At 36.8% G+C, this 23,623-nt stretch overlaps 1 protein-coding gene across 3 annotated transcripts in view; it reads left to right on the top strand.

Moving 5' to 3' along the window:
• Positions 1–19,605, top strand: part of kek3 (kekkon 3) — a 35,625-nt gene extending 16,020 nt beyond the window's left edge. For 2 of the 3 annotated variants that reach the window (XM_068284485.1, XM_068284484.1), the window contains exons 3-5: positions 14,948–15,625; positions 15,720–16,894; positions 17,547–19,605. In XM_068284485.1, the coding sequence (XP_068140586.1) occupies positions 15,011–15,625; positions 15,720–16,894; positions 17,547–18,861 (3,105 nt within the window). In that variant the 5' untranslated portion in view covers positions 14,948–15,010 and the 3' untranslated portion in view covers positions 18,862–19,605. The remainder of the gene's footprint in view (positions 1–14,947; positions 15,626–15,719; positions 16,895–17,546) is intronic. The other variant, XM_068284486.1, reaches the window with a different exon arrangement.
• Positions 19,606–23,623: the final 4,018 nt, after the last annotated feature.

The following is a 23,623-nucleotide window of genomic DNA, read 5'->3' as shown; positions in this document are numbered from 1 at the left end:
GTAACAAAATGGCTCTGGAAAGTCGTTTTGGATCCTATCAAACTCAAGATTATGAGAAATTTTAAATCACATAAAAAACATTTTACATTTTATTTGTAATTTGTCGCAAAAATAATAATACAAAGTTGAATTCTAATGGAAAAAGGTTGCAGTCTTTTCAAACCGTTTCAACATAAAGACATCTTTACTTTTCGGTTTTTCAAATGAATACCTAAAGTAGGTACTTGGTCTTAGTTGTATTACTAGATGAATTTTTGGATTCTATGGTCCCTACAATTAAAAATATTTTACACTCGCATTGATGGGTAGCTAAGCAACGGGGCGAAAAATCTGTTTTTAAAACTATAGCCCCGACTGCATGACAAGAGCAACATTATCTAGCTGGGTTTTTTCTTTTTGTTGCTGGTCACATACAATGGGCAAAGGTCAAAATTGCAAAAGTGCTCCGGTTTTGACTTCACATTTCACACTTCCACCTCCTGCTGGCCAAAGCTGGAAAAACAGATGGTAAAACTAAAAAACTAGGCCGGCCATGACTCAGAGACAGGTATATATGTATGAGTTTTGCTTATTTCTCTTTACGCTTTTCTATTCTCTATGTATTTTTTGTTCTTGTCTTTTATTTTTCTCAACATTATATATTTTTTTATTTTCGGTGAGAGAGGCTGACAATCTGGGTCTTGACCTTTGTCCTCGCTAAACTTTGCTGTCTTTTTATCTCATTCTATTTGTTTAGTTTTGTTTTGTCCGCTGTTGTGTGTTTTTCTTTTTCGTGAGTATTTATTTGCATTAAAACTTTAATCCCTGTATTTGACACAGGTAAGAGTGAATTTTATTTAAATTTTTCATTTTTATGCAAATAAAATTGTCATGAAATGTAATCAAGTATTATTTAATAAATAGACAACAAATAGAGGCAAGTAGAAAGTTACTATATACAGCAAATTAAATACATTTGTTGGGCACTTTTTTTTTGAAGGATAAATGTTCTAATAAAAATTTTAACAGCTTTACTTTCTTTCTTTCATATGGCCATTTGATTATTTGTTTAAATTTTTGTCTTCTATAAATAAATCCACCTTTCGAAACTCTTTTGGTTAGGTCGCAATGATCATTTCTTTAAAACGTAATTTTTCTGAATATAGAATTTAAAGCGGATTTTTTGTTATTGCAGTATTTGTGGATGTGTGTTTTATGTTATGCTTATTTTCAGTCGACATTAACTTAGAAATTTAAGCGTTTTCTCGCAAGAAAACTTTTAGCCCATTGTCAAACTCTTTGGCCGCAAAATGTCAATTGAAATGTACTTGAAACTTTCCATATGGGTTAGGGTATTATGCATGTTGCTTTTGTGTAATCAGTAGCATCAAGTTGGAAAATGCATTTCGCTCTTTTGTGCCATGCCATGCATATTTAAAAGCCTTCACACACACATATACACCCACAAACCTCACACAGGGCAAACATTTGTAAAACTGTTTGATTGTTCCAGGCTTAAAGCTGCTCATGGGGTTTCTCTCGGGTTTCCGTCATTGCATTAGTGTGTGCTGTGTGTGTGTACCAGAGCACGTGTAATGTGAAAATTGTCCTTGACTTTGCCTTAGAAAGAAGTGCTCTGAGTGGTGGCATGTGCGAAAACAGAAGTAGGAAAGAGTTTTGTTTAATTGCTAAAAACACACATCACACACACACACACACACACACGCATACATACACTTATACATACCACATACATACACACAGACACACGCGTAAAAATTCCTAATGAATGCAAATGAATGGCTGAGGCAGAACAACAACTACCACTAAAATTTATTTATTATGCGCCACAAACAAAACATAAAACAACAGAGAAAAAAGCTCAAATAAAATTTCATGACAAGCCAAAAAATGGTACGAGAAAAACGCCAATCTGTGAGGGAAGGAGAGAAAGAGAGAGAGAGAGGAGTGTGCATGGCAAAGGCAACTTTGTGTTTGTTTGTTTGCATATTTAATTTAAATATTTAATTAAAATTTCGAGCGCGGATTGATTCAGACAATTAAAATTAGCACGCACAAGCAACATTGTAAAGCGATGACAACTGAGGGGCGAAAAGGAAAACGCCGAAATAAGTTCAGGGACAGAGGTTGATGTTGAAACAGTTGAAGGGGCAAAATGTTATATTTGCTTAACTGATTATAACACACAAAATCAAATTAAATTAATCAATCGAATTGCAGAAAGAACAAAAAATTGCCTCTATCAAAAATATGATACTAATTTCAATACTACTTTTACTATATGCTATACTGAAAAACCAGACCAATACAACTTCAAAATTTTCCAATTTTAAACATAAGTTTTTGATTAATCTGCCTTTTTTATCAGACTGTATATTCCCAAATTTTTTGTCGATTTCAAAAAATAATATATATTAATTTAACTGCAATTTGTTATATTTTTTAAACGGCATCAAACACTTGGGTATGTAGAAGATTCAAATTACGAAACAATTTTTATGTTGGTGAGTCTAATTTCAGGTGTATTGATTTGGTTTTACCTTGTTGTTAAATTTGCACGTGAAAATTAAATCAAATATTATTTTATATATACGTACATAAACATTATATGTATATGTTTGAATTAACTTGGGACCCTTCCGAAACTCTTTCCCTTTTTCATAAACATGATTAAAAATTTTAAGCGGTTGTTTTTTTTTTTTTGGTTTTTGGATAAAAATTGTACAATGGCCGCAAGAGCCACAACAACAAAAACGCAAAGCACCTTGCGGAGGGCCTAGGCTGACTCTATGTGTGTGTAGGTGTGTGTGTGTGTGTAGGCGGCCTACGCTCTATAGTTGCATTTGTATGTATTTGTGTGTATATGTGATTCGCATCGCTTCGTTTTGCTTTTGTTTTATTTGCATTGTTTTCTGCCTGGTTTTGTGCTTTCTCCTTTCTATTTTTTGTTTGTTTGTAGGAGAGTTTATTTGCTCGTCGGCTTTGAATGCGCCGCGCAAATTGTTTACTCTTTTTAGTGGCTTTTATTATTACATAGAAGGCAGAAGCGGAGAAAGAAGGGAACCAATAGGCATTAAACACAAAGAGGCTAAGCGTAAAAGGATGAGGATGAGAATATGGAACGACAGGTGTTGTTCAAATTTGTTGGCTTTCAAAAGAGGAATTCTTGTTCATCAGTTTTTTCAATAAATTATTTTACAAACATAATGAAGAACTTTAAACTGATATATGATCTTTGTAATGGATTCATTGGTCCATGGAACGTCAGAGTATGAATTTCGATTAAGTAATCGAATAAAGAAACTTTAGAAGTTCTATATAATTTGCAGTTAATTCTGTTTTTTTTTTTTTTTTTAAAAAAAAAAAAAAAGTTCAAGAAAATGCCTTACGCCAAAATTTTTCATAATCTATGCTGGCAAAAAGCCAAGTAATGAAACTTATATTGGTAATTTTTTCATTATTTTCTTTTTACTGTCGTTTTATAATCCAGGACTTGGCCTGGCTTCCTATGGGTCTGTGAAATGACTAACCTTTGATGTATTTAATTCGTTTTCTACATATGTTTTTAGTTTAGGGATTCTTACTTCTTTTTATTGCAGTGATTAACGTCGTCATTATAGTTGCTTATTGAAAAATATAGAGTCTTTCTATATGCCTTCGGATTGTTGGCTTTTAAAAAAACCCCCCGCCTTACTTAGATAAGGCCATAAGATACAGTTAATCTTATTAGATACTATATTTAGCATAGGCTGAGAAGGACATTTACTCTCTACTTTTAGAGTATACATTGACGTTTTTTCCTCGTGTTGTTTCATAATTCCCCATAGCACTGTGAAGCCTATTAGGCAGAGATGGCGCACATAGCCTTCATCAATAAGCCACCACAACGCGGAACTTCTCATGGCACTCCAACCCCACCTTTCTCCAGCATTCATCTAATGGGCAAACAATGCACATTTCCACACTCCCCCTAGAGGCTGCTGCAACCACCTATTCTATTTGTCTTGTACTCTGTTTCGCTCTCTTAGTGGAGCAAAAGAAAAAGCACTTAGCATTCTTTGCTTTAGCTTACTTTCTCCCTCTACCGCACTCGTTCTATCTGCATAATGGGTCACATATGTGCCACGCCCACAACTCCACATACGCATCAACATCATCGTCATCGTCATCGTTGTCATCACTAACACTTTACGCCTTAATGTTGCCATTGCATTTTCGGTCTTCTTTTCTGGCTGATGTTTGGTTTAGCAGCACAAAAAAAAAAGTAGAAGAAAAAGTGCATACAAATGCAGCTGCCATTCACTTTTTATGGTAATGCAAAAAGGAGGGGGAGGAAAATGCAGAAAATGGAATTGGTATTGGTCTTTGGTTTTTGCGTTTTGGCTGTTGTGTCTGGTTGTGCGTATGCACATGTGCGTGTGCGCATCTGTGTGTGTGTGTGTATTTCAGCCAAGCAGATTGGCTTTGGCTTTTATCGGTTTTTGGCCAAAGGAAAAGCAAATTTTATGACCCTTTAGTATGAGAATTCAATGAAAGCTTTAAAAGACAAAAATTTATGTGAATGAAACCAGCTTGACCTTTGTCAAGTTAACTTTCTCCTCACACACACACACACACACACACACTATCCGACTCCTATTTCCTCTCCTCTCCATAACAAATCGAAAGTAGGACATTTCGTCTTTCATCCTCTTTAGTTTTTGCCTCTCCTGAGAAAAGTTTGTGTAGCAAGTTGTCTTTTAGCCAGGATTTTTTCCTCTGATCCACTGACCTGAATGCCAGGCCTCTTCTTGTTCTTGCTCATGTACACATATTTGATGACCAAATGCTTTTCAATAAAAACATAACAGCAACACGATGATGTGTGGCATAGGCAGCAAAAGGAAAGGGGGGACAGGCACACAAACACACACACACACACACTGCACAAAAGCCAACAACAATCAACTATAAAAATGAACAAGGTGGAGCGAAAGAGATTGGTTTCGGCTGGTAGTGTTGGTGTTTCTCCTTTTGCTCCTGCTGGTCCTGCTGGTTGGGGACAACTGGGTGGCTAGGATATAAATTGATAAAGCCTTGGCTGCATGTGTGGTCAGGTGTGCTTTTTTTACAGCCAGTAAGGAGGGGATATAGAGGGAGAAAGAACGAAAGAGAGAGTGCAAAAAAAGAAAGGTATTAAAAATTGTTGTTTTATGAATGGTTATACATACATCACAATGCTGTGTGTAGTACAGTGGCAAGTGCCAAAAGAAGACCCCAAACAAGAAAAAAAGTAAGAGTTTTAGCAATAGATTACACAATTTTCTTAAATTTCATCCATCCATTGCTTTTTTAGGCAATGTAAATTCTAGTCGGTGTTCTTTTACTCACTGCTCATTGATTTTTGTACATGTTCCTTTTTTATTTGCACTATAAATGACGGTAATTTGTTATTTTTATTGATGCTTATTTTATTTGATTTTCTTTTCACATTATTGTGTTTTGAATTTCTTTGTTTTACTGCGTTTTAACTAAAACAAGACTCCTCCTAAACTTCTTTAGTAGTGCACACTGTTTTAAACCATTCACCAATCTGTAGCGCCATCCCGTGTCCCCTTTTCATATGCATATTTAAATACTTTCAGCGAGTTCGCTTTGTTATTCAGCATAAATAACATAGTGATAGAGTGAGTGAGTCGGTGACTGAGAGAATGAAAAAGAGGGGCAAAAGGAGGGTAACGCTGCACAAGACAAGCCTTGAAAATTTATGCCAAACTAATGCCATTAAACATATAGGGATATAGGGAGCTCATCTAGCACATCTCCCTTCATGTATCTAGCCCCCACTCTTTCGGTTACCTTTCTATTTATCCTGTGCTGAGCTTTATACGGGCTTTAGGCCTTGTCAATGCAAATGTTTTTTAGCTTTAGCCTTTATCCTGTCGATTGTCGGTCGTAAAAATCTATAAAAAATAATAGCTCGGGCTTAGTGAACAATAAAAAAAATATGTATATACATACTTTGGGTTTTGCTCATATTTCATATTCGTTGTTCTTGTTGTTATTGCTGTCGCTTTATTAGTTATGCATCGGGGAAAAATGTGTGTTCTATGCAAATGTTTGCATATTTATTAAAAATGGCAAAAGATTTTTAGTGATATAATCCATGAGCAATTTAATTGACTGCCACATGTGGGTCACAGATCCACATAGACGCGGAACAGTGGAAACAGTTGGCGAGGGAGGAGTTTGTGAAAATAAAAAAGAAAAGTCCATTAAAAATTGCATCCAACAACAAACATACACACATATATTTATTTACAATTTTCCACTACTCACACAATGGAATATGTAGTGAAATGTGTTTGCATTTCATTTGCGCTGAGCTCAGCTTAGTCCAGGTGATTGACAATTACAACAATGGAAAAATTACATTATTTTCACCCATTTTCCCATTTGAATGTATCACAAAATGTTTCAAATTTTTAAATAAATCTTGTGATTGAGTTATTTTGTGGGTCAATTTAGGAAGGCTTGGCTAGGCGAAGATTCCTCATTTTATGCCTCTGAAATGTTTGTATATTGTATATGAAATGTATGTATACAATTCAATCGGCCTTGTCCTTAGACAATGGTGAAAATTAAGAGTAAAGCTATTTTTCCCAAACAATTATCTGACAGTTGTTCGGATTGTGGATAAAAAAACGTTGTTTAGGATAAATTCCTCTGTAAAGATCGAAAAAAGTGTAAGTTTTACCTCACAAAATATTCACAGAAACAACTCAGCATACGATTTGAGTTCGTTTCACTTTCCCCCTCTAAGAATTTAATTCAATTTTGGCTATAACAGACTTGTCACAAGCCCCATTTCGATTTCTATTACATATGACAAAATAAAACAAACATGGCCAAAAACAAAAAAGAATAGTGCAAATCCAGAGACCGCCCAATCAAAACAAATGAAAATAATGCCACACTTTATTTGTTGACTCTGACACAGAAAAGTTTTGTCAGACTTTTCCATCGGCTAGATGAGTTTGAGTTGCGGGTGGGTTAGATTGGAATGGTCCAGCAACTCTGGCTCATTCTCCATATCAACCAGTTTCCCATTGCTACTCCTACTGCTTCTCATCGTCGTCGTTGGTCACATGACAGTTATTGATTATTTAGGAGAAAAAAGTTTTTTGCTGATGTTGCTGCTGCTGCTGCTAGGGAAATCAACAAAATTGACAACCGAAAAAGAAGAATTCTGATTTGGCAGCTTTGCTAATTGTTCCAGTTTTATGGCGGCTTGAATGCTTAACAGTTTTAAGGCAACTTAAATGCTATTTCTGGATCGGAGAGAACCAAGTCAAAGTATCTATTGCATATTTCATCTTAAAACTATGCTGCCCTAGTTCAAGCAGCGACAACAATTACTATAATCTGTATTCACTGTGATTGAACCTTTTAGCTATGTGTGAAAATCTGAAATGTAAAAGAAATTTGGAGACACTTATGTTTTAGCCAAACTGCCTGATTTGCATTTCTTCGCCAGCTTTAGATTGTATTCTATAAATATTTCACCTGCTTCATTGATTTTTATGGGCTTAAGTGTGATCAACTGTTTTGACCAGTAATGATTTTAATACATATCTGTAAATGTTAAAATCCGATTGAGACAAAGGAATTTGCTTCAACGGTTTGATCTGAAATATATACAATAAATATATATACATATGCTATTACAGCGCTTGGTGTAGTGAAATATACTTCCTCTTGTGTAAGGGTATAGCAAAAAGGATTTACAAAAGCTCCAATAAAGTAATAAAAAGACGCGATTTTTTGTACGCTTCAATGATTTGATTTTTGATGCGGCGAAAACGCGAAAGGCGGCTTGCCATATTTCCGCCTGATTGGTTTGGCCAATTTATTTTACATAAATACATATACATATACATATACATACATATATATACAATACGATGCAAATATTTGAGCTGCGAGAAATGCAAAAATTAAACAAAAATATTTTTACGAATGCATGAAATGCTCTTGATACAAATACTACAAATTGTTTCAAATAAAAGATTGATTATTTTCATTTGATTTGGAGTAGATTTACCCATACATGCATATGTTTGTATGTATGTGTACATATGTACATCAAACTTATTTCAATCTTATCTATGTTTCATTTTATGCTAACAAAATACAACATTTATCAGCAACGTTTCTTTTATCTTTAATTATTGGATTTCAAATTTTTATATACATTCATTTCCTCTTTTATCACATAAGTTTTAGGTCCATTTAAATTCCAACATATTTTTAAAGTTATTTAAAGAAAATGAAATAAATGAACAGTTAAAAGCAGAATTTCATACAACCTTACCCTGACTTAACTTGTTTAAATTTTATTAATAAAGTATAAATGTTTTGTTAAAGTTTGTTGTTTTTTCTTGGTAGCGACTAATAAAATGAAATATGGAAACACAAACTGCTTTCAGCTGCAATTGGTCAAGCAGTGCAATAATAAACTGTTGCCTATTTCTTGGCATAAAACTTTTTCTATTATTTAAAATATTTTCGCTTCTACTTGTAATTAATTAAGCTCAAATTTACTGGTTTCACAGCAAACTTATTGAGTCAAGTCTTTAAGAAAAATAAAATCTTCTTAAGAAAACTAACTTGAGGCAGATTTTACCATCTTGATTGCATTTCCTTCTTTGATATATTTTTTTCCTCTTTTTTGCCCACCTGCTCTACTATTTTTAGCAATTTTCCTCATTGAACAGTGGAGAGGTGGTGAAAGAGAGAGAGAAGAGAGAGAGAGTTAGAGGGTAGACAATATTGCCAATGGCATTAAAGAGAAGAGGGGGAAATAGCAGCAGCAACAGCCGTTGACTTTTCCAATTGCAAGCAGCTACTTCCCGTGCTGCTGGTCCTTCTGCTGCTCCTCCAAACACTGCAGTTGATTGCTTCGGTAAAACTTTGAAACAACATGTAGTGGCAGACTAAACTAACAGGTAGATAGATAGGTAGATAGATGGATTGATAGATAGATAGATGGAGAGATAGTCGGATGGCTAGATAGTTTGACATGGCTTGGGTTTTTTTTGGAGCTTGGGTTCGGTTTTCGGTTTGGTTTGAGGTGGAGTTCATTCTATTCGCTGCTCAATGATTCCTTTTCCCATTTACACTTTGTCATTCGGTGTCGCAATTTTCAGTTCAATGACTATAATCAGCCATGTGCAAATCTCTTTTGTTTATTAGCGTTGACAGAGACAAAAACGTACAACAGAGGAAACAGTGCAGACGGGAGGTTAAAGACAAAAGGTAGAATCATTTTTAAACTGTCATAATTTAATGAAAAGTTCATCTTGATTTTGAGTAAAAATATTTAAACAGTCTTTTATGGTGAGAGTCGTAAACTTTGATTAAGATAGATAATAGATAGATAGATAATGTATGTATATTATAGTCGACTTGGCAAAAAGAGAATTATAATTTCTCACTCAATTTAATTGTGGAAAAAATTGCTAAATTTGAAAACCAATTGACAAGAAAATAAAATGTTAAATATGGAAATTGGCTTTTCATTTGATTTCCATTCTTCTCTTTGCTTACCTTGCGGTTAGGCATTATGCCTACACACACCCATCATTTGATTTCATTTCATTTTGTATTTAGGCTGACATTTGCACATTTTTATGATCTTTTTTTGTGTTCATTCTCTGCCCGTTTGTATACTTATTTCTCTCCTCTTCTAATTTAATATTGGTGCTTTGTATGATTTTCACATATTATCAAGAAGTTTTATTGCGGCAATTGAACACGAAAGCAAGCAAAAGGAAGAGAATAAGGAAAATGATGGAAATTTCAACATATAGAAGTTTATATACCCTTAAATAATTGAGACTTTTTCTAAATAAATAGTTTACCTTTTTTAGGTTCAATACCTTTTAATGCTGTTTGTGATATTAACAAAAAAAAAAAAAAAAAAATTAATAGCATCAGTTTATTTGTACGGTACAAAATCTTTCCTTAACTAAAAATAGACTTTAAGTAAGGGAATTAGAATGGAAGATGTTGATGTCAATGGTGAATGTGGATGATTTTGTCGTAAAATTGAAGCACCACACAAAAGTATTTTGTATATTTATGCATTCTGTTTATGCGGGTACGTCCCTTTTTCTCTTTGGTTTTCCTCCTTTTTCGATACTTCTCTTTTTTCCTCGTTGGCCTGAAGGACATTTTGTTTCGTTTTCGTTTTTGGCTTTTGTTTTCTTAGGGTTGTTTACTTTTATTAGCTTTCAATATTATTGCTTAAGGTGATTCGGCTCGTTTGGAATTTTGTCTAGGTTTTATTTCTACATTTATGGCTTAATAAGACACACGTTTATATCCCCTGCCATCTCTTTCGTCTTGAATGCTTTTTTCTTCTGCAATATCTTTCTAATCGAGAGACACTTAAAGCTAAGATAAATGTTCATTTCATTACCCTTAATGGGGACATAGAAATAAAAGTGTGTGTGTGTGTGTGGCCGCTTCTAGCTATAATTAAAATTTTCTATTGAATAATTGTCAAGTGATTTATTATTGCCATCATAAAGTTATCGAATTGAATTACTATTTTGTAGTTTGGTATTTGCAACTTAGTTTTAAATTAACAATATTTCATTTCTAATTAAAACTTGAGTTTGAACATTGTTAAAAATATGGTAGATCTTCAATGAATTCTATTTCTAGAAGAAACATATATTTTATGCCAAATATTAAGAGAAAAAAAAAAAAAGTATGTAAAACAAAAGTAAACGCAGTTGGGGCCAATCAAGTTCCACATTAAATGATTCTAGCTTTAAACATTCCAAATAAATGGTAGGGGGTAATTGTTGACAAAAGCGCAGTAAACAATAAAAAACATACATCCTTTAATATACCATTTCCCCTATGGGTGTATGGTATAATAAAAAGCCCACTAAAGTAGGGACACTTGAGCAACAAAATGGGAGTGAAAGGGAACTAGGCCTAGTTTTTGGCCTCACCAAAAATCAAGCCATAGGGGAGAACATTTGCTTGGTTTTTTTTTTCTTTTCTGACCAGAGAGCATTATTCCCTAGGACCTCTTGAGAAATAACGCTTAGCTGCTGTTTCTGTTGCCTCTCAGTACTTTTTTTCCCGTTACTTTGTCCATTATCCAGTGAAAATTGCTTTGCGGCACAAAAAAAAAGCAAAAGCAAAAAACAATGCGCCGAAGAAAAAAAAAAAAAAGGATAAACCAAAAGAAAAACTAAAAAAAAGTTACACTGCATAAAACACAAAAATAAATATATACACAAAAAATGAATAATGACAGCCAACTGAGAGAATAGACTAGAGATTACTTGACTTCCTAGAAGACGCAAACAAAAAAAACAAAAACATTAAGTGATAAAAGGAGTAGAAAGCAGAGTAGAAAAAGTAAAGTAGTATAAAAACACTGAGAAAAAATGTTCAAAGATAGAAATCAAGTCATGAATAAAAGTTATCGAGGTGTATCCAGGATATTTTATAACTGTAATTAACTTCACTCAGTTAATTATATTATTGAGTAGATAACGAACTTTCTTTTAAGAGTTTAAAAACAAACTTTTTTGCCATGGAATTATTATTATATTTCATTTGTTAGATTTTCACTGAGCAAAGTAAAACTTGTTGCTGTTTTTCTATAAACTCTTATCTCTTTATCTCTTGAAACTAAATTCAATTTCTTTGGGTTTTTTCTAGTGTACTTACTATCAAAAGTCTGCAGCCAGCGAAATAATATTTACTCCAACCTCAGGCACTGGCAGCCCATTCTCCAAAATCCCTAGCAATTCCCAAATGGGTGGAAGAGTGTTTTAGGGTAACACGAAGAAGTGCAGCTAAAAATAATTTGCGCATAATGAAGCCGGAAGTGTGAATGAAAACGAAAGAAAAAGAAGTTGATTATTAACGGAAAACAAGAAAAGAAGAGTAAGGAGTAGTGAGGGAGAGAGTGAGTTACAGAGACAGAGGAAAGGAGAGTTCAAGGCTTAGTCGAAGCATTCAAGCAAAGAAAATTACAACAAAAATCTCAGTAAGCTGAGCGAGAGATTTTCTAATTAAAGTTTCAGGAAACGCGAGGCAACGCAACGCCAAAGTGAAATTAATGGCATGGACCCATTGATGGACTAAGCGGGCAGTATGAGTCTCCGAGTGCTCGCCGAGCACTTCTTTAGCTTTATGAAGTCCAACATTTGGCACTTAATCTGTTTCTTTGACTGTGACTACCACTTTAGTCTTCCATTCGTTTTCATCTTTTCTTCTAAGCAAACACAGTTTGTGTGTGAGGGAGAGAGTGTGTGTAATTTATTTGCAATCAATGCGGCCTGAAAGGGACATTATTTTTACATTAAAGACCATACGAAGAAAAGAGGGAAGGTAGAGATTCAATAGAGAAAGAAAAAAACAGAAAAACTGACTAAGATTAGGGGCAAGAGTGGTAGGGCAAAAATATAGCAAAAGCTGTGTCAGCAAAAAAAAAAAAAAAAAAAAAAACATTTGGCAGCTGTCCTTTAATACTTTTATTTTCTACTTATTAATACCCTGTAATGATGAAAATGTGTTAGGAGAGTAAAAGAAAAATGTAATAAAATAGAATAAAACGCACGAGGAAAAACTTAAGTCAAACTAACAAGAGGGGAAAAAAGAGCAAACTAAAAAAAAAAAAATTATTATGTTTTTATTATTTTATCCATTTCAAAATTAAAGGAAAATCAGCATTCACGAGGATAAAATATCAATTTCATATTTCTGTTGACTTGACTTTACTCTCTATGGCTTAAAGGTCGACAGACTTTCAATAAACTCTTTTCAAGTATTTTTGTCACTTCAAGGGTATTTGTGTGGTTGTTCATTTTACTTACAATATTTTATCTGTGTTGCTTTTATTTCATTTTGGGCTAACTTTGACATTGAAGATGTGAGATTTATCCAAAAAGGATAACTGCCATACATTAGGCAAACAAAAAGGCATTAATGTAAGAATTCATTAAGATTTAGGCTCAAGTCATCCTGACTGCCTTCTACTTCCTTGTGCCTAAAAGTTCATTCCACTTTTCTTTAACAAAACAAACACAAAACAAAAAATAGAAAAACATTAAGTAAGAAGAAAAACTGCCTCTCCAACCAACAGGCACGTATCGTATGTCATAAGCAGGATCCAGCCAAAGAGACAAGACAAGAAGAGACCCAACTGCATTGGACAGGGCAGACGTGGCATATTCCGTTGGCTGTTGGAGTCTCAAATGACATTGCAGTTCTTGCAACAAAAATGAGCAAAACAAAAAAAAAGAAAAAAGAAACAAAAACCCCATAAAATTATTAACCTCGCTGCAATGCAACATAAATAGGATTAGTGTCTGCAGCAACAGCCGCAGCAGCAACAGACAAAAGGAAGACAGGCGCACTAGCAACAGCAACGCCAACAACAACAACAACACATTAGTTTGCATTATTTTGCATTTGCATGTTGCATACTTCACGGCGACTTGTGCTCACATATGATAAACGGCAACGACAACGACAATGCCATAAAAAACCAACACACACACATGGCCAAGTGTCTTTGTCTTTGGCTGTTGTCTGGTGACCATTTTGTTGCAGTTTTTTGTTGCTTTGACAAGAAAAAACTTCACTTCATTTCATTTCTATAACGCGATTTCTACTTCTACTTCTTCCACCTCTACAGACTAGTGTATTGACCCCACCACACAGATGCCCCTCTCCACCGATTCCGCTTTACGTTGGTTTTGGTGTTTTAGCTTTTTGCTTGGCTTCCGGTTTTTCACTTTAGAATTCACTTTAAAAACCAAAACACTTACATCGCATAAAGAAGCGAAACACTTTAACAGCAAAAAGACGTAAAGCTTTAAGTAATAGCAATCGATTGAGTGAAATTTTATAGCATGTGAATGAAATTAATTCTTAATTATAGCTCAATAAATTATCATATATGTATATTTTATTACAGTTCTTAAATTTCAACTTGAAGGAGACACAAAATATTGCCATCGAAAATTGATCTTAAAATGCTATTTATTTATTAACATTATCTTCATCACGATTTTTCGCAGATCGAAGTTAATTTGGGTTACAGCGCTATGAAAGCGCGGGGCCCCTAGCATTTGCTGATCCTGCTATATGGCTAATCCGGCACTGGTTATAGTGTTGCGAAAATCATCTTAATTAGAGTAGTAAAATCTTCAATACCAAGTTTCATTCCGGGAACTTTCTACTTCTCCTTCACTTAAAATTTTGTCTACAAGAGTTTTCAAACTGGTTACTACTTTATATAAGGGCCAAGTTTAATTCAGTCAAAGCTTTAACTGAGTTAAAACATTAACAAAATAGAGATATGGTTTTGCTTTTTACCCCGGTTAAATTAAATTCGAAAGAGTGAGAAAAAGAGTTTTTTGTTAAATATTTAATTGTGAGATTCCCTTGAGAAATTCTTATATGTAGTTGAATTTTCTGCTTCTTGCACTGCATTTAATATAATTTCATGATAAATTTAACTCGGAAATGTTGGGGAAAAAATCTTGTACGCCTTGTGCATATATTAAGCCGACCGAAAAAAATAAGAAAAAAAAAAAAAGAGGAAACCGGGGTCTGAGAAAAGTTTGCATGCTCGTGGGTCATAATTGCAACATGCCAAGTCAAACAAAGGCCACGGGGTATACGACAAAACTGAAACAGAAAAACACAAAAACGGCAAGAGGAACGAGGAGAAAATTAAGAAGTTGAACGAAACATTTTTTTTTTTGCGAGCCTGGGGTAATGTTTGTTATGACTTAATGTCGCACGGCCTGTCGAGTGACATTTATGATGGAGGTAGAAACTACGACTACAACGGCTTATTAACGGGGACTGGCACACACTGGTTTATGGCAACTGCATAACACTCTTGTCTTTCTTCTGATTGCAGGCTTAATAGAGACACACATACACACACACACCGACCTTTACATCCGCTTGCGACGAGTATGCGATGGCATCAGTTAGGGCAGCTGGAGCAAGAGCACCGCTGGCAGATCATTACCTAGTGCCATCACTGGATAACAGTGCCCAGCATCGCATGTTGGCCACAAAAGTGAGACGAAAATTCACGCGACGACCATCGCGGCGCTTACATCCGCCCATAATACCCATTCCGTTGGGTCAGCTATTGTGGCTCTTGTGCTGCCTGAGTCATCAGCTGCGTGCCGAATGCCCATCGGTTTGCGAATGCAAATGGAAGAGCGGCAAGGAGTCCGTTTTGTGCCTTAATGCCAATTTAACACATATCCCCGAACCGCTCGATGCTGGTACACAATTGTTGGATTTAAGTGGGAATGATATACAATCCATACCGGATGATATATTTGCCGAAGCCGAATTACTCAATCTGCAAAAGGTCTATATGGCCAAATGTCATTTGAGGTTGATCGAACGTCATGCATTCCGCAAGTTGATTAACTTGGTTGAACTGGATTTGAGTCATAATCAATTGTTGGCCATCCCGTCATTGGCTCTTTATCATGTTTCGGAACTGAGGGAATTGCGATTGAGCGGAAATCCAATATTACGAGTACCCGATGATGCCTTTGCTCATGTGCCGCAATTGGTAGGTAGCTTTTTCTATAGTAGTTTCTAGAAACAATCGACTGCTAAATATATCCCTAGTTTGTAATGTATCGACAAATTTCACGTAATTACAGGTCCGTTTGGAATTGAGTGACTGTCGTTTGGTTCACATTGCTGTCCGTGCATTTGCTGGATTGGAAAGTACTCTAGAATGGTTGAAATTGGATGGTAACCAATTGACTGAGGTCCGTAGTGGAACTATAACCTCGCTCTCTTCGCTACATGGATTGGAGTTGGCTCGTAATGCCTGGAACTGCAGTTGTTCGTTGCGACCGCTTCGTGCATGGATGTTACAGCAGAATATACCGAGTGGTATACCGGCAATTTGTGAATCACCCGAAAGATTGTCTGGTCGTTCGTGGGATAAGTTGGACGTGGATGATTTTGCTTGCGTGCCCCAAATTGTGGCCACCGATACCACGGCGCATGGTGTCGAGGGAAGGAATGTGACAATGAGTTGCTATGTGGAGGGGGTACCTCAACCAGCTGTACGATGGCTACTCAAAAATCGCTTGATAGCCAATCTATCGGCTGGCGGCGATGACAATTACGGCGACGAGACTCCACGAATGGCGGCTGCCACACAGGGACGTAAAACCTACGTGGTCAATATGCTGAGAAATGCCTCCAACTTAACCATTCTCACAGCAGATATGCAAGATGCGGGCATTTATACATGCGCCGCCGAGAACAAGGCTGGCAAAGTGGAAGCCAGCGTCACATTGGCAGTATCACGTAGGCCTCCAGAAGCCCCATTGGGGGTGAAGATTATATTATTGGGAGTCTTGGCCGCTCTACTGTTGGTGGTTGCCTCTTCATTTGCCGCCATTTGTTTCTGTTCGCTGCGAAGACGTCGCAAGTTGCGGCTGTGGAATTCCGGGCAAGCCGTTCGCCGTAGTGAGAGTTATGAAAAGATTGAAATGACTGCAAGTCGAGTGCAACGGCCAGATTTGGGCGGCGGTGGTAGTGCCAATGGTAGCAACGGCAATGGCAATGTGGGGGTACTCTTTCATCCGGCCTCAACACCATCGCCTCTCAACCATTTGGATGCAGATAACAATGCGGGTGGCGGTCGCAATGGTGACTATCTGCATGTGTCCACGCATTGTGACGACGATGAGGATGCTGGGATTGAAGAGCGAAGGGAGGTCGCCACCTCCTCATCCGCCTCAGCGTGCGCTGCAAATAATTCAACAATGCTGGAGGAAACGGATCTGCATATACCCCCACGTTTGATTGACATCGGCGGGTAAGTTTTGACCTCACCCATATTCTCGTAAGTTGCTTTTGTTTCTCCTGCGGTCTGTTCGTTACTTCGAGTGGCAATTGTCCTTTCACGTCAAAGAGCAACACTCTTGCCGCTCTCCCACTCTCTTCTGTTACTGTTACTGTCGCTGACGCTGTCTCTGTTTCTGTCTCTTCCTTCCCCTTTGTTGTATTATGGGCAACACTTGACACTTTCCACTTTTGCACTCGACATACGCGCGTGCTAATGATGCGCGAAATATGCGAAGGCTGCTGCTCTGCTGTTTCAAGCAAGTGCTCGGCTTTATTTTTGGCTACACTGCACCATCCAACTGATTGGCTGGAATGAAAGGATGTGAGTAGTGCCGAAGCTGTCAAGTAATTAAAGCGAGTGCACAAGGACGTAACGTATCCACATGTTGTTAAATCGAGAAGACAATCAGACTGAGGGAAAAAGTGGAAAGGAGTTATATATAAAAAAATGTAAACCAGGGGGCACATAACGAGTTTTCAAAGGACATTAACCCCTGTCTAGATAATCAGAGAGGGTGTACTTTGATGTAAATAGGATTGGTTACTTAGGCTTGGAAGATGCAAAAAATACATACTTCTTTAATTGATCTTCAATATTTTGCTCTATTTTTTTCTGCTTTTAGACCCGATTCGGCGTCAAGTTCGATTTCAAGTCAAGTGGATGCCGCAGCTCGCCTTGCTGGCTATGCAGCAGCAGCGGCAGCTGCGAATGGCAGTAGTTGGAAGACGACAGCGATAGCTACCACCAAGATAACATCGCAACATAGTTTACCCACTGCAACAGCAACCACTACGGGAGTAGGAGGTAATCCCTACTCTGCCGGAGGTCAACATTATGGAGGAGGATCAGCCGACGATATGGCCACTTCTGTATTTTGTAGCAGCAACAGCGGTGAGGGTAGGGGAAATCATGAAAGTGATCTTTTTGATAGCAATTATCCCGATCTTCTGGATATAGCCAAATATGCAGTGGCTCAGGCACAACAGCAACAACAACAGCAGCACCATCAGCAGGGAGGCATGGCCAATGGAGGACTCTGCACACTGCCCAGAAAACTGAAGACAAGTGGCAAATATTTTCGCAACTCTTCGGATAGCCAATCGCCTCTATTGGCTGATAATTCAAGTAAATATGGCAGCAGCACTCTGGGCGATGGCAGTTTTCTAAACGAGGCCATGGGTCTGGGTCGTCGCTATTCGGCCGAGTCAAGTTATGGCAATTATTCATCGACCACAACATACACAGGAGGCAATAATCAGAGGGCGAATAGTTTCCTCAATCTCGTGCAGAGTGGAGCCCATCATAAGGGTCATCACCTTCTGCAGCAGCAGCATCATCATCAACAGCAGCATCAGATAAAACCCAGTTTGCCCTCAAGTCCTCATCAGAATCATCATCGTTCATTAAGTAGTGCTGCCACACCCCTATTAGATTTCTCCGCCTTGGCCTCAAGAGCTGCGGCTGCTGCTGCTGGACCATCAGTTCCGACATCAACTAATTCCTCTTCAGTTGCCGCCTATGACTACCATGCAGCCCAATTGGAACGATTCTTAGAGGAATATCGCAATCTACAAGATCAGCTATGCAAAATGAAGGAGACCTGCGATACAATACGTAAAAAAGAGACACCCCTTAGAGTGGCCATCGGCGGTGGTGGTGGTGTTGGTAATTCTGGTCAATCGGCCGCCCAACTGGCTGATCCTGTCATGTACAATGCGGCCGCCTCATCGCCAGGTCTCAAACCCTTGGGCTCAGCCACAACAACACTAAAAGCCAAGACTCTATTACCAGGACAACCACCGGATCCGCCTCCCTATTGGCTACATCGGAATGCCATGCTTAAGAGACTAAATGCAGCGACAGAGAATGGTACAACGAACGGTCCAGGTGGTCCAGCCTCACCACAACCTGCCCAGGATAACATTTTCAAGAGCTAATCGCATCAACAGCATTAGGAGCGCCGAACCCGTTTGCATGAGTGTCTGCGTGTGGAGCTGGAAAATGAAACTATGCTACAGAAGTCACCACAAAACATGTCAGGAAAGGCAAAGGTAGTGAAAGTAATGAGATAAAAAGAAATACAAAATTTGGCTTTTGGCAGCAAGTCCATTTATTTCTACGAAATAAAAATCATTTTCAGATAGAAAATTTAGGAAAATTTCCATCAGACGACCAGTGACAACAAATTTTCAGCGTTGCATTGGAATTTTAGTGAACAAAAAATAAGTACCAACTGTAATAAGGCAAAGTGAATTCTCATTAATATTTTTTCATTCCATTTTTAGTTTAATATTCAATATTCCTTACAAATTTTTATGTTATTTTATACACATAATGTATAATGTAATGAGGAAGCTGAATTCAAGTTCCCGAAATGTTTTTCTTTTATGAAATCAGTAAAGTTTTTGTTGCTGTCAAAAGCCAAAAGTCAATTTCCATTCAACTGTCATTTTGCTGCTGCAATAGTTAGCTAGGACTTAGGTAACTGAACCCTTTAAGCTCTAATTTTGATCCCTTTCCAAATTACCCCACCCCACTCTACTCTATTGTATTATAGAAACACTTTTCCACTCTTTCTACTCGCTATATAAATATTCTAAATCCAAAGAAAACAAAGAAATAAATTATTAAAATAATTATAACTAAGTGTATAGACAGAAAAGAAAAACTCACTTATCAAATACACCAACAAAAATTGGATAAACTCTCGTGTTAGTCTAACTAAAAGAAGATAAAAATGTAAACGTTTTTGTACTATTTAAGCGATCTCATACATGATAAATTAAAATATATATATATATAATATATGCTAAGTTGTTTTTGAGTTGGCACAGACTGCAAAGATATAGATTGATTAAAAAATTAATTAATTGATTGTTAGATGTTTTATTTTTCAAAACTATTTTCAACACACAAGGAATAAGGCAGAAATCAAAGTTACAATGCCAAACAAAACAAATAAAATTTAAAAAAAAAGAACAATGTTGTATAAAATATTTCAATTACTAAAAACAATAAAAAAAAATTATTTTAGGGTGTCACTCAAAAATAAAAAATTAAAAAATAGAGAAAGAAACCAAAAATTTAACACAAAGTAAGAAATAAAATTAGTTGAGAATTGAAAAACCAAGAAAATATCTTAATGAATTGGGCGGATTACTGGAGCGCGACGAAGAAGGATTAAGTCAAAAGTATTTGGCCCCAACCAATTGGTTACAAATTTTTTTTCCGCCCACATTTTGCCATCAATTTTATTTCACAGTTGCCATTCCCGGCCGAAATGAAGTTGTAAAATGCAAATGAAGCCATCGTCGACATAGTCTCACATGCGCGTTAAAGTTCATGTTCGATGTGATGTCGCCATAAAGCAGAATTAAAAGGAATTTATGAACCTTTGACACGGTACCACCAAAAGCGAAGCGGAATGAGAGCGAGAGAAGAAGAAGCGGCAAGAACGATGGCACAACCAACCATCAGACCAGTCGTTTAATGCGGGTCACCCACACACATTCACACTCCCACTCACACCTACACACACTGACATATACAATGTCACACAGAGGAGAGCTTCGGCTTGACATTGTCTTTCGCCTCTGGTAGTTATTTGAATACAACAGGAGTGGGGAAAAACAACAACAGCAGCAACACAACGATTCAGAACAACCTCAACGTCAACAAAGTGCCTGGGTATACAATGTGTCAAATGGTCATAGTAGGAAGTATCCGAAAAGAGAAAGGGCATATGTACGAACATGTAAAACAGTCAAGTGATCAACTGAGAATACGTTAATTAAGTATTTCATTAAGTATTTGTTTTTTAAAACCTCACCTGTCTGCCGCAAAGGATCTACAATGAAGTAAATGGATCAACAACATTGCCTATTTAAATTATAAGAAATACATCCAGGAGTAAGACTGTAGATCAACTTTTAGTATCAAAAAAAAAAAGAGACTTCATTTACATTTTCCCGTAAATATTAATAGCGAAAGTAATGAGAGTAAGTAATGTAGTTACAAATTCTGAAATATTATATATTATTTTGTATCTACAAAGCCAACCTCTCATTTGGAATTCTGTTTCTTTGAGTGTAACATCTACCCCTTTCTTTATCTAAGTCGACTAATTGCTACATTTTGATTTATATATATGAATACTAAGTAATTAGACTGTGTCTGGCTGATAAAGAAACACCACTACTCACTTTCCCTTCTTTTCCACCAACTCGCAAAACTCGATTTCTTCTCCATTTTTCTTTTGCCTTATGAATTTTGAGCACGCAGACATTGAAAAAATGAGAGATGGAGATGTATGTATATATATACCTACGTATGTAAATGGGCGTGTTGGAGTCACAGTTAAAGCAACTTAGAAAAAAACCCAAAAAATTCATGCCCCAAACCGTATCTCGACAACCCGGCCAACGAATGTCCAGCTAAAGGGAAAATAATGAGCATAATGTCGGATCTGGTGGAAAAAAAAGGAAAAACGTCAAAAATGGTGAAAAGGGGAAAAAAATTTAAAAACTAAAAGCAACACAACGTAGAGAAAACCGAGGCGAGTTCATGTCAAGCTGTCAGTCAAGGTCGATTTCGTTTGCCAGGTGGCCGTCCCTTGCCCTCCTTAACCTCAACTCCCTCTCCTTTTCTCTCTTCTCTTGGGTAAAGCAATGTGGCTTGCAACTGACACAAGTGGCTGGGCATGAGCATGGGCATTCAAGAGGAGAGGTGCAAAGAGGCAAAACTGAAGGAGCAGGAGTGGCTACCCAGCAAGTGCCTTTTTGTCACTGTCTTGCAAATGCCGGTGCAATTTTTATACTTTGTCATCTAAAGGGTAAACCGGGTATATGTGCACAAGTGAGAACAAGGTAGCACAAAATTTATAATGACTTGTCTTACAAATTGTTAGCATACTTTTTAGGGCAACCACAAAGAAACAATAAAAGTTTGTTTAATTTGCATTAATGGACAGATATGAAGGTATTAACTAGTTTACTTTAAATACGTCTATCTTACGTAAAATACACGTCCGTAAAGCAATGTATGTTATGTGTATATGCTTGGGGAATTTTTCCCATCATTATCAGTGTCCTTGTAGCCGCTTTCATATGCCACTTAATGCCAACGCAGCAGCAACAACAACAGCAGCTCTCGTTCCACTTTTGCATGACGTCGTCGTCTTGGCGGCCTTTGTGGTGGCATCATAGCACAATTGCAGTGTCCTCCCCATTATACAGCCCACCACCCCGCCCCGACAGCCGCTCTCAAACCATTCTTCATCATGCCTCCCACAACGACCATTATATTCAAGCATTTTTGTGGCATAAGTTGGCACTTTAGCGCCAGGCAGCTGCTACCTGTTTTTCCTCTATATACATACATACACACACATACATATATTTATTGCTTTTATTCTTAGCTTGGTGATGCTGAGACTCAAAACGAAACTCAATTTCTTTTACTTGGTGTGATTTTGTCAAATAAAAAATCCAAGCACCAAATTTCAATTATCATAGCAAAAAGTAAAGACTCAACTATTTAACATCTGTTAAGGGGTAATACACAACAAAAATAGCATAATTAATAAATAAGTAATTAAGTAATTATTTTAATACTTTCTTATCGAAATCACAATATTCTTAGATTCTCATCACTGAACATGGCGCTTTGTCCTTGGGCCTTTATTTTTCTCACCCTCAACTCACTCTTCTGTCGCATATTTGGCTCTTAGTTTTCAATTGGCAATATTGGCAATCGATATGGAAAGAGATGCCTGTCTGCCTGCCTGGCTGCCTTTCTGTTTTCCCTTGCCTTTTTCCTTAATGTGCTCCTACTAGTTCTGCTTCTGCCACAGCTACTGCCAATGCCGCTGTCGTCCATTTTAATGGATGTTGCATTACTTTTCTCGGCATCTGCGAGTATAACTAAAAAAAAAATGAAATAAAAAAAGAATACGAACAAAAAATAAACTTTTCCATCCACCAGAGCAAAATTGAAAAATAGTTTTGCCCGAACACGAAACACAGTACAAAACAGAACCAAACTGAACAGAAAAAGTTGTGCCCCATTTGTGCTATCCGAAAAAGTTAATAGCAATTGCATTTATTGATTAGCTGAGAACAAAAACAAGTATAAAATAAAAGTGGAAGAAGAAACAAGCACACAAGTCTTGCTTCGTCTAGAAATTCTTTTCAAAATTAAATTTCTCATATTGGATAATCTGTACAACCTCAAGTAAAAGTTCAACAAGTCAACCTGGCATCAATGTCAAATGATTCTCTAAAGATTTTGTCTTCATGGTGTGCGGTTAGTTTGTGGGTTTGTCGGTTGGCTTTCAAGCCTCGGCAAGGACATAAAACAAACTCATTTGCAGTGTCACTGCCACGCCCTCCATTTTGCTTTCATACATTCAGAGAATTCATTCCATTTTTAAGTGCTGGTAATGAGCGACTGGGGCTGATAATTCATTAAACAAAAGCACCGAAACGAAAATAAGTATACAAAAACAAAAAAACATGGAATGAGTGAAACGAAATAAAATTACAGTGAAAATGGTTGCTGCAAAATGTCAAGGATAATGTGCAGCAGCATCAGCCGGAAGTCCAATGCTGGGATGCAGAATTCAGGATTTTTTTTTAGCCGAGAAATTTAAGGACTTTGACATATATTCATTACGTTTTCATTACAGCTTCAACAAGTAAA

Source organism: Drosophila tropicalis, unplaced genomic scaffold, assembly GCF_018151085.1.
Source record: "Drosophila tropicalis isolate 14030-0801.00 unplaced genomic scaffold, ASM1815108v1 contig_393, whole genome shotgun sequence".
NCBI classification, from domain to species: Eukaryota; Metazoa; Arthropoda; class Insecta; order Diptera; family Drosophilidae; genus Drosophila; species Drosophila tropicalis.
Note: the sequence above shows the minus strand (reverse complement) of the source record. Positions and strands in the feature narration are given on the sequence as shown.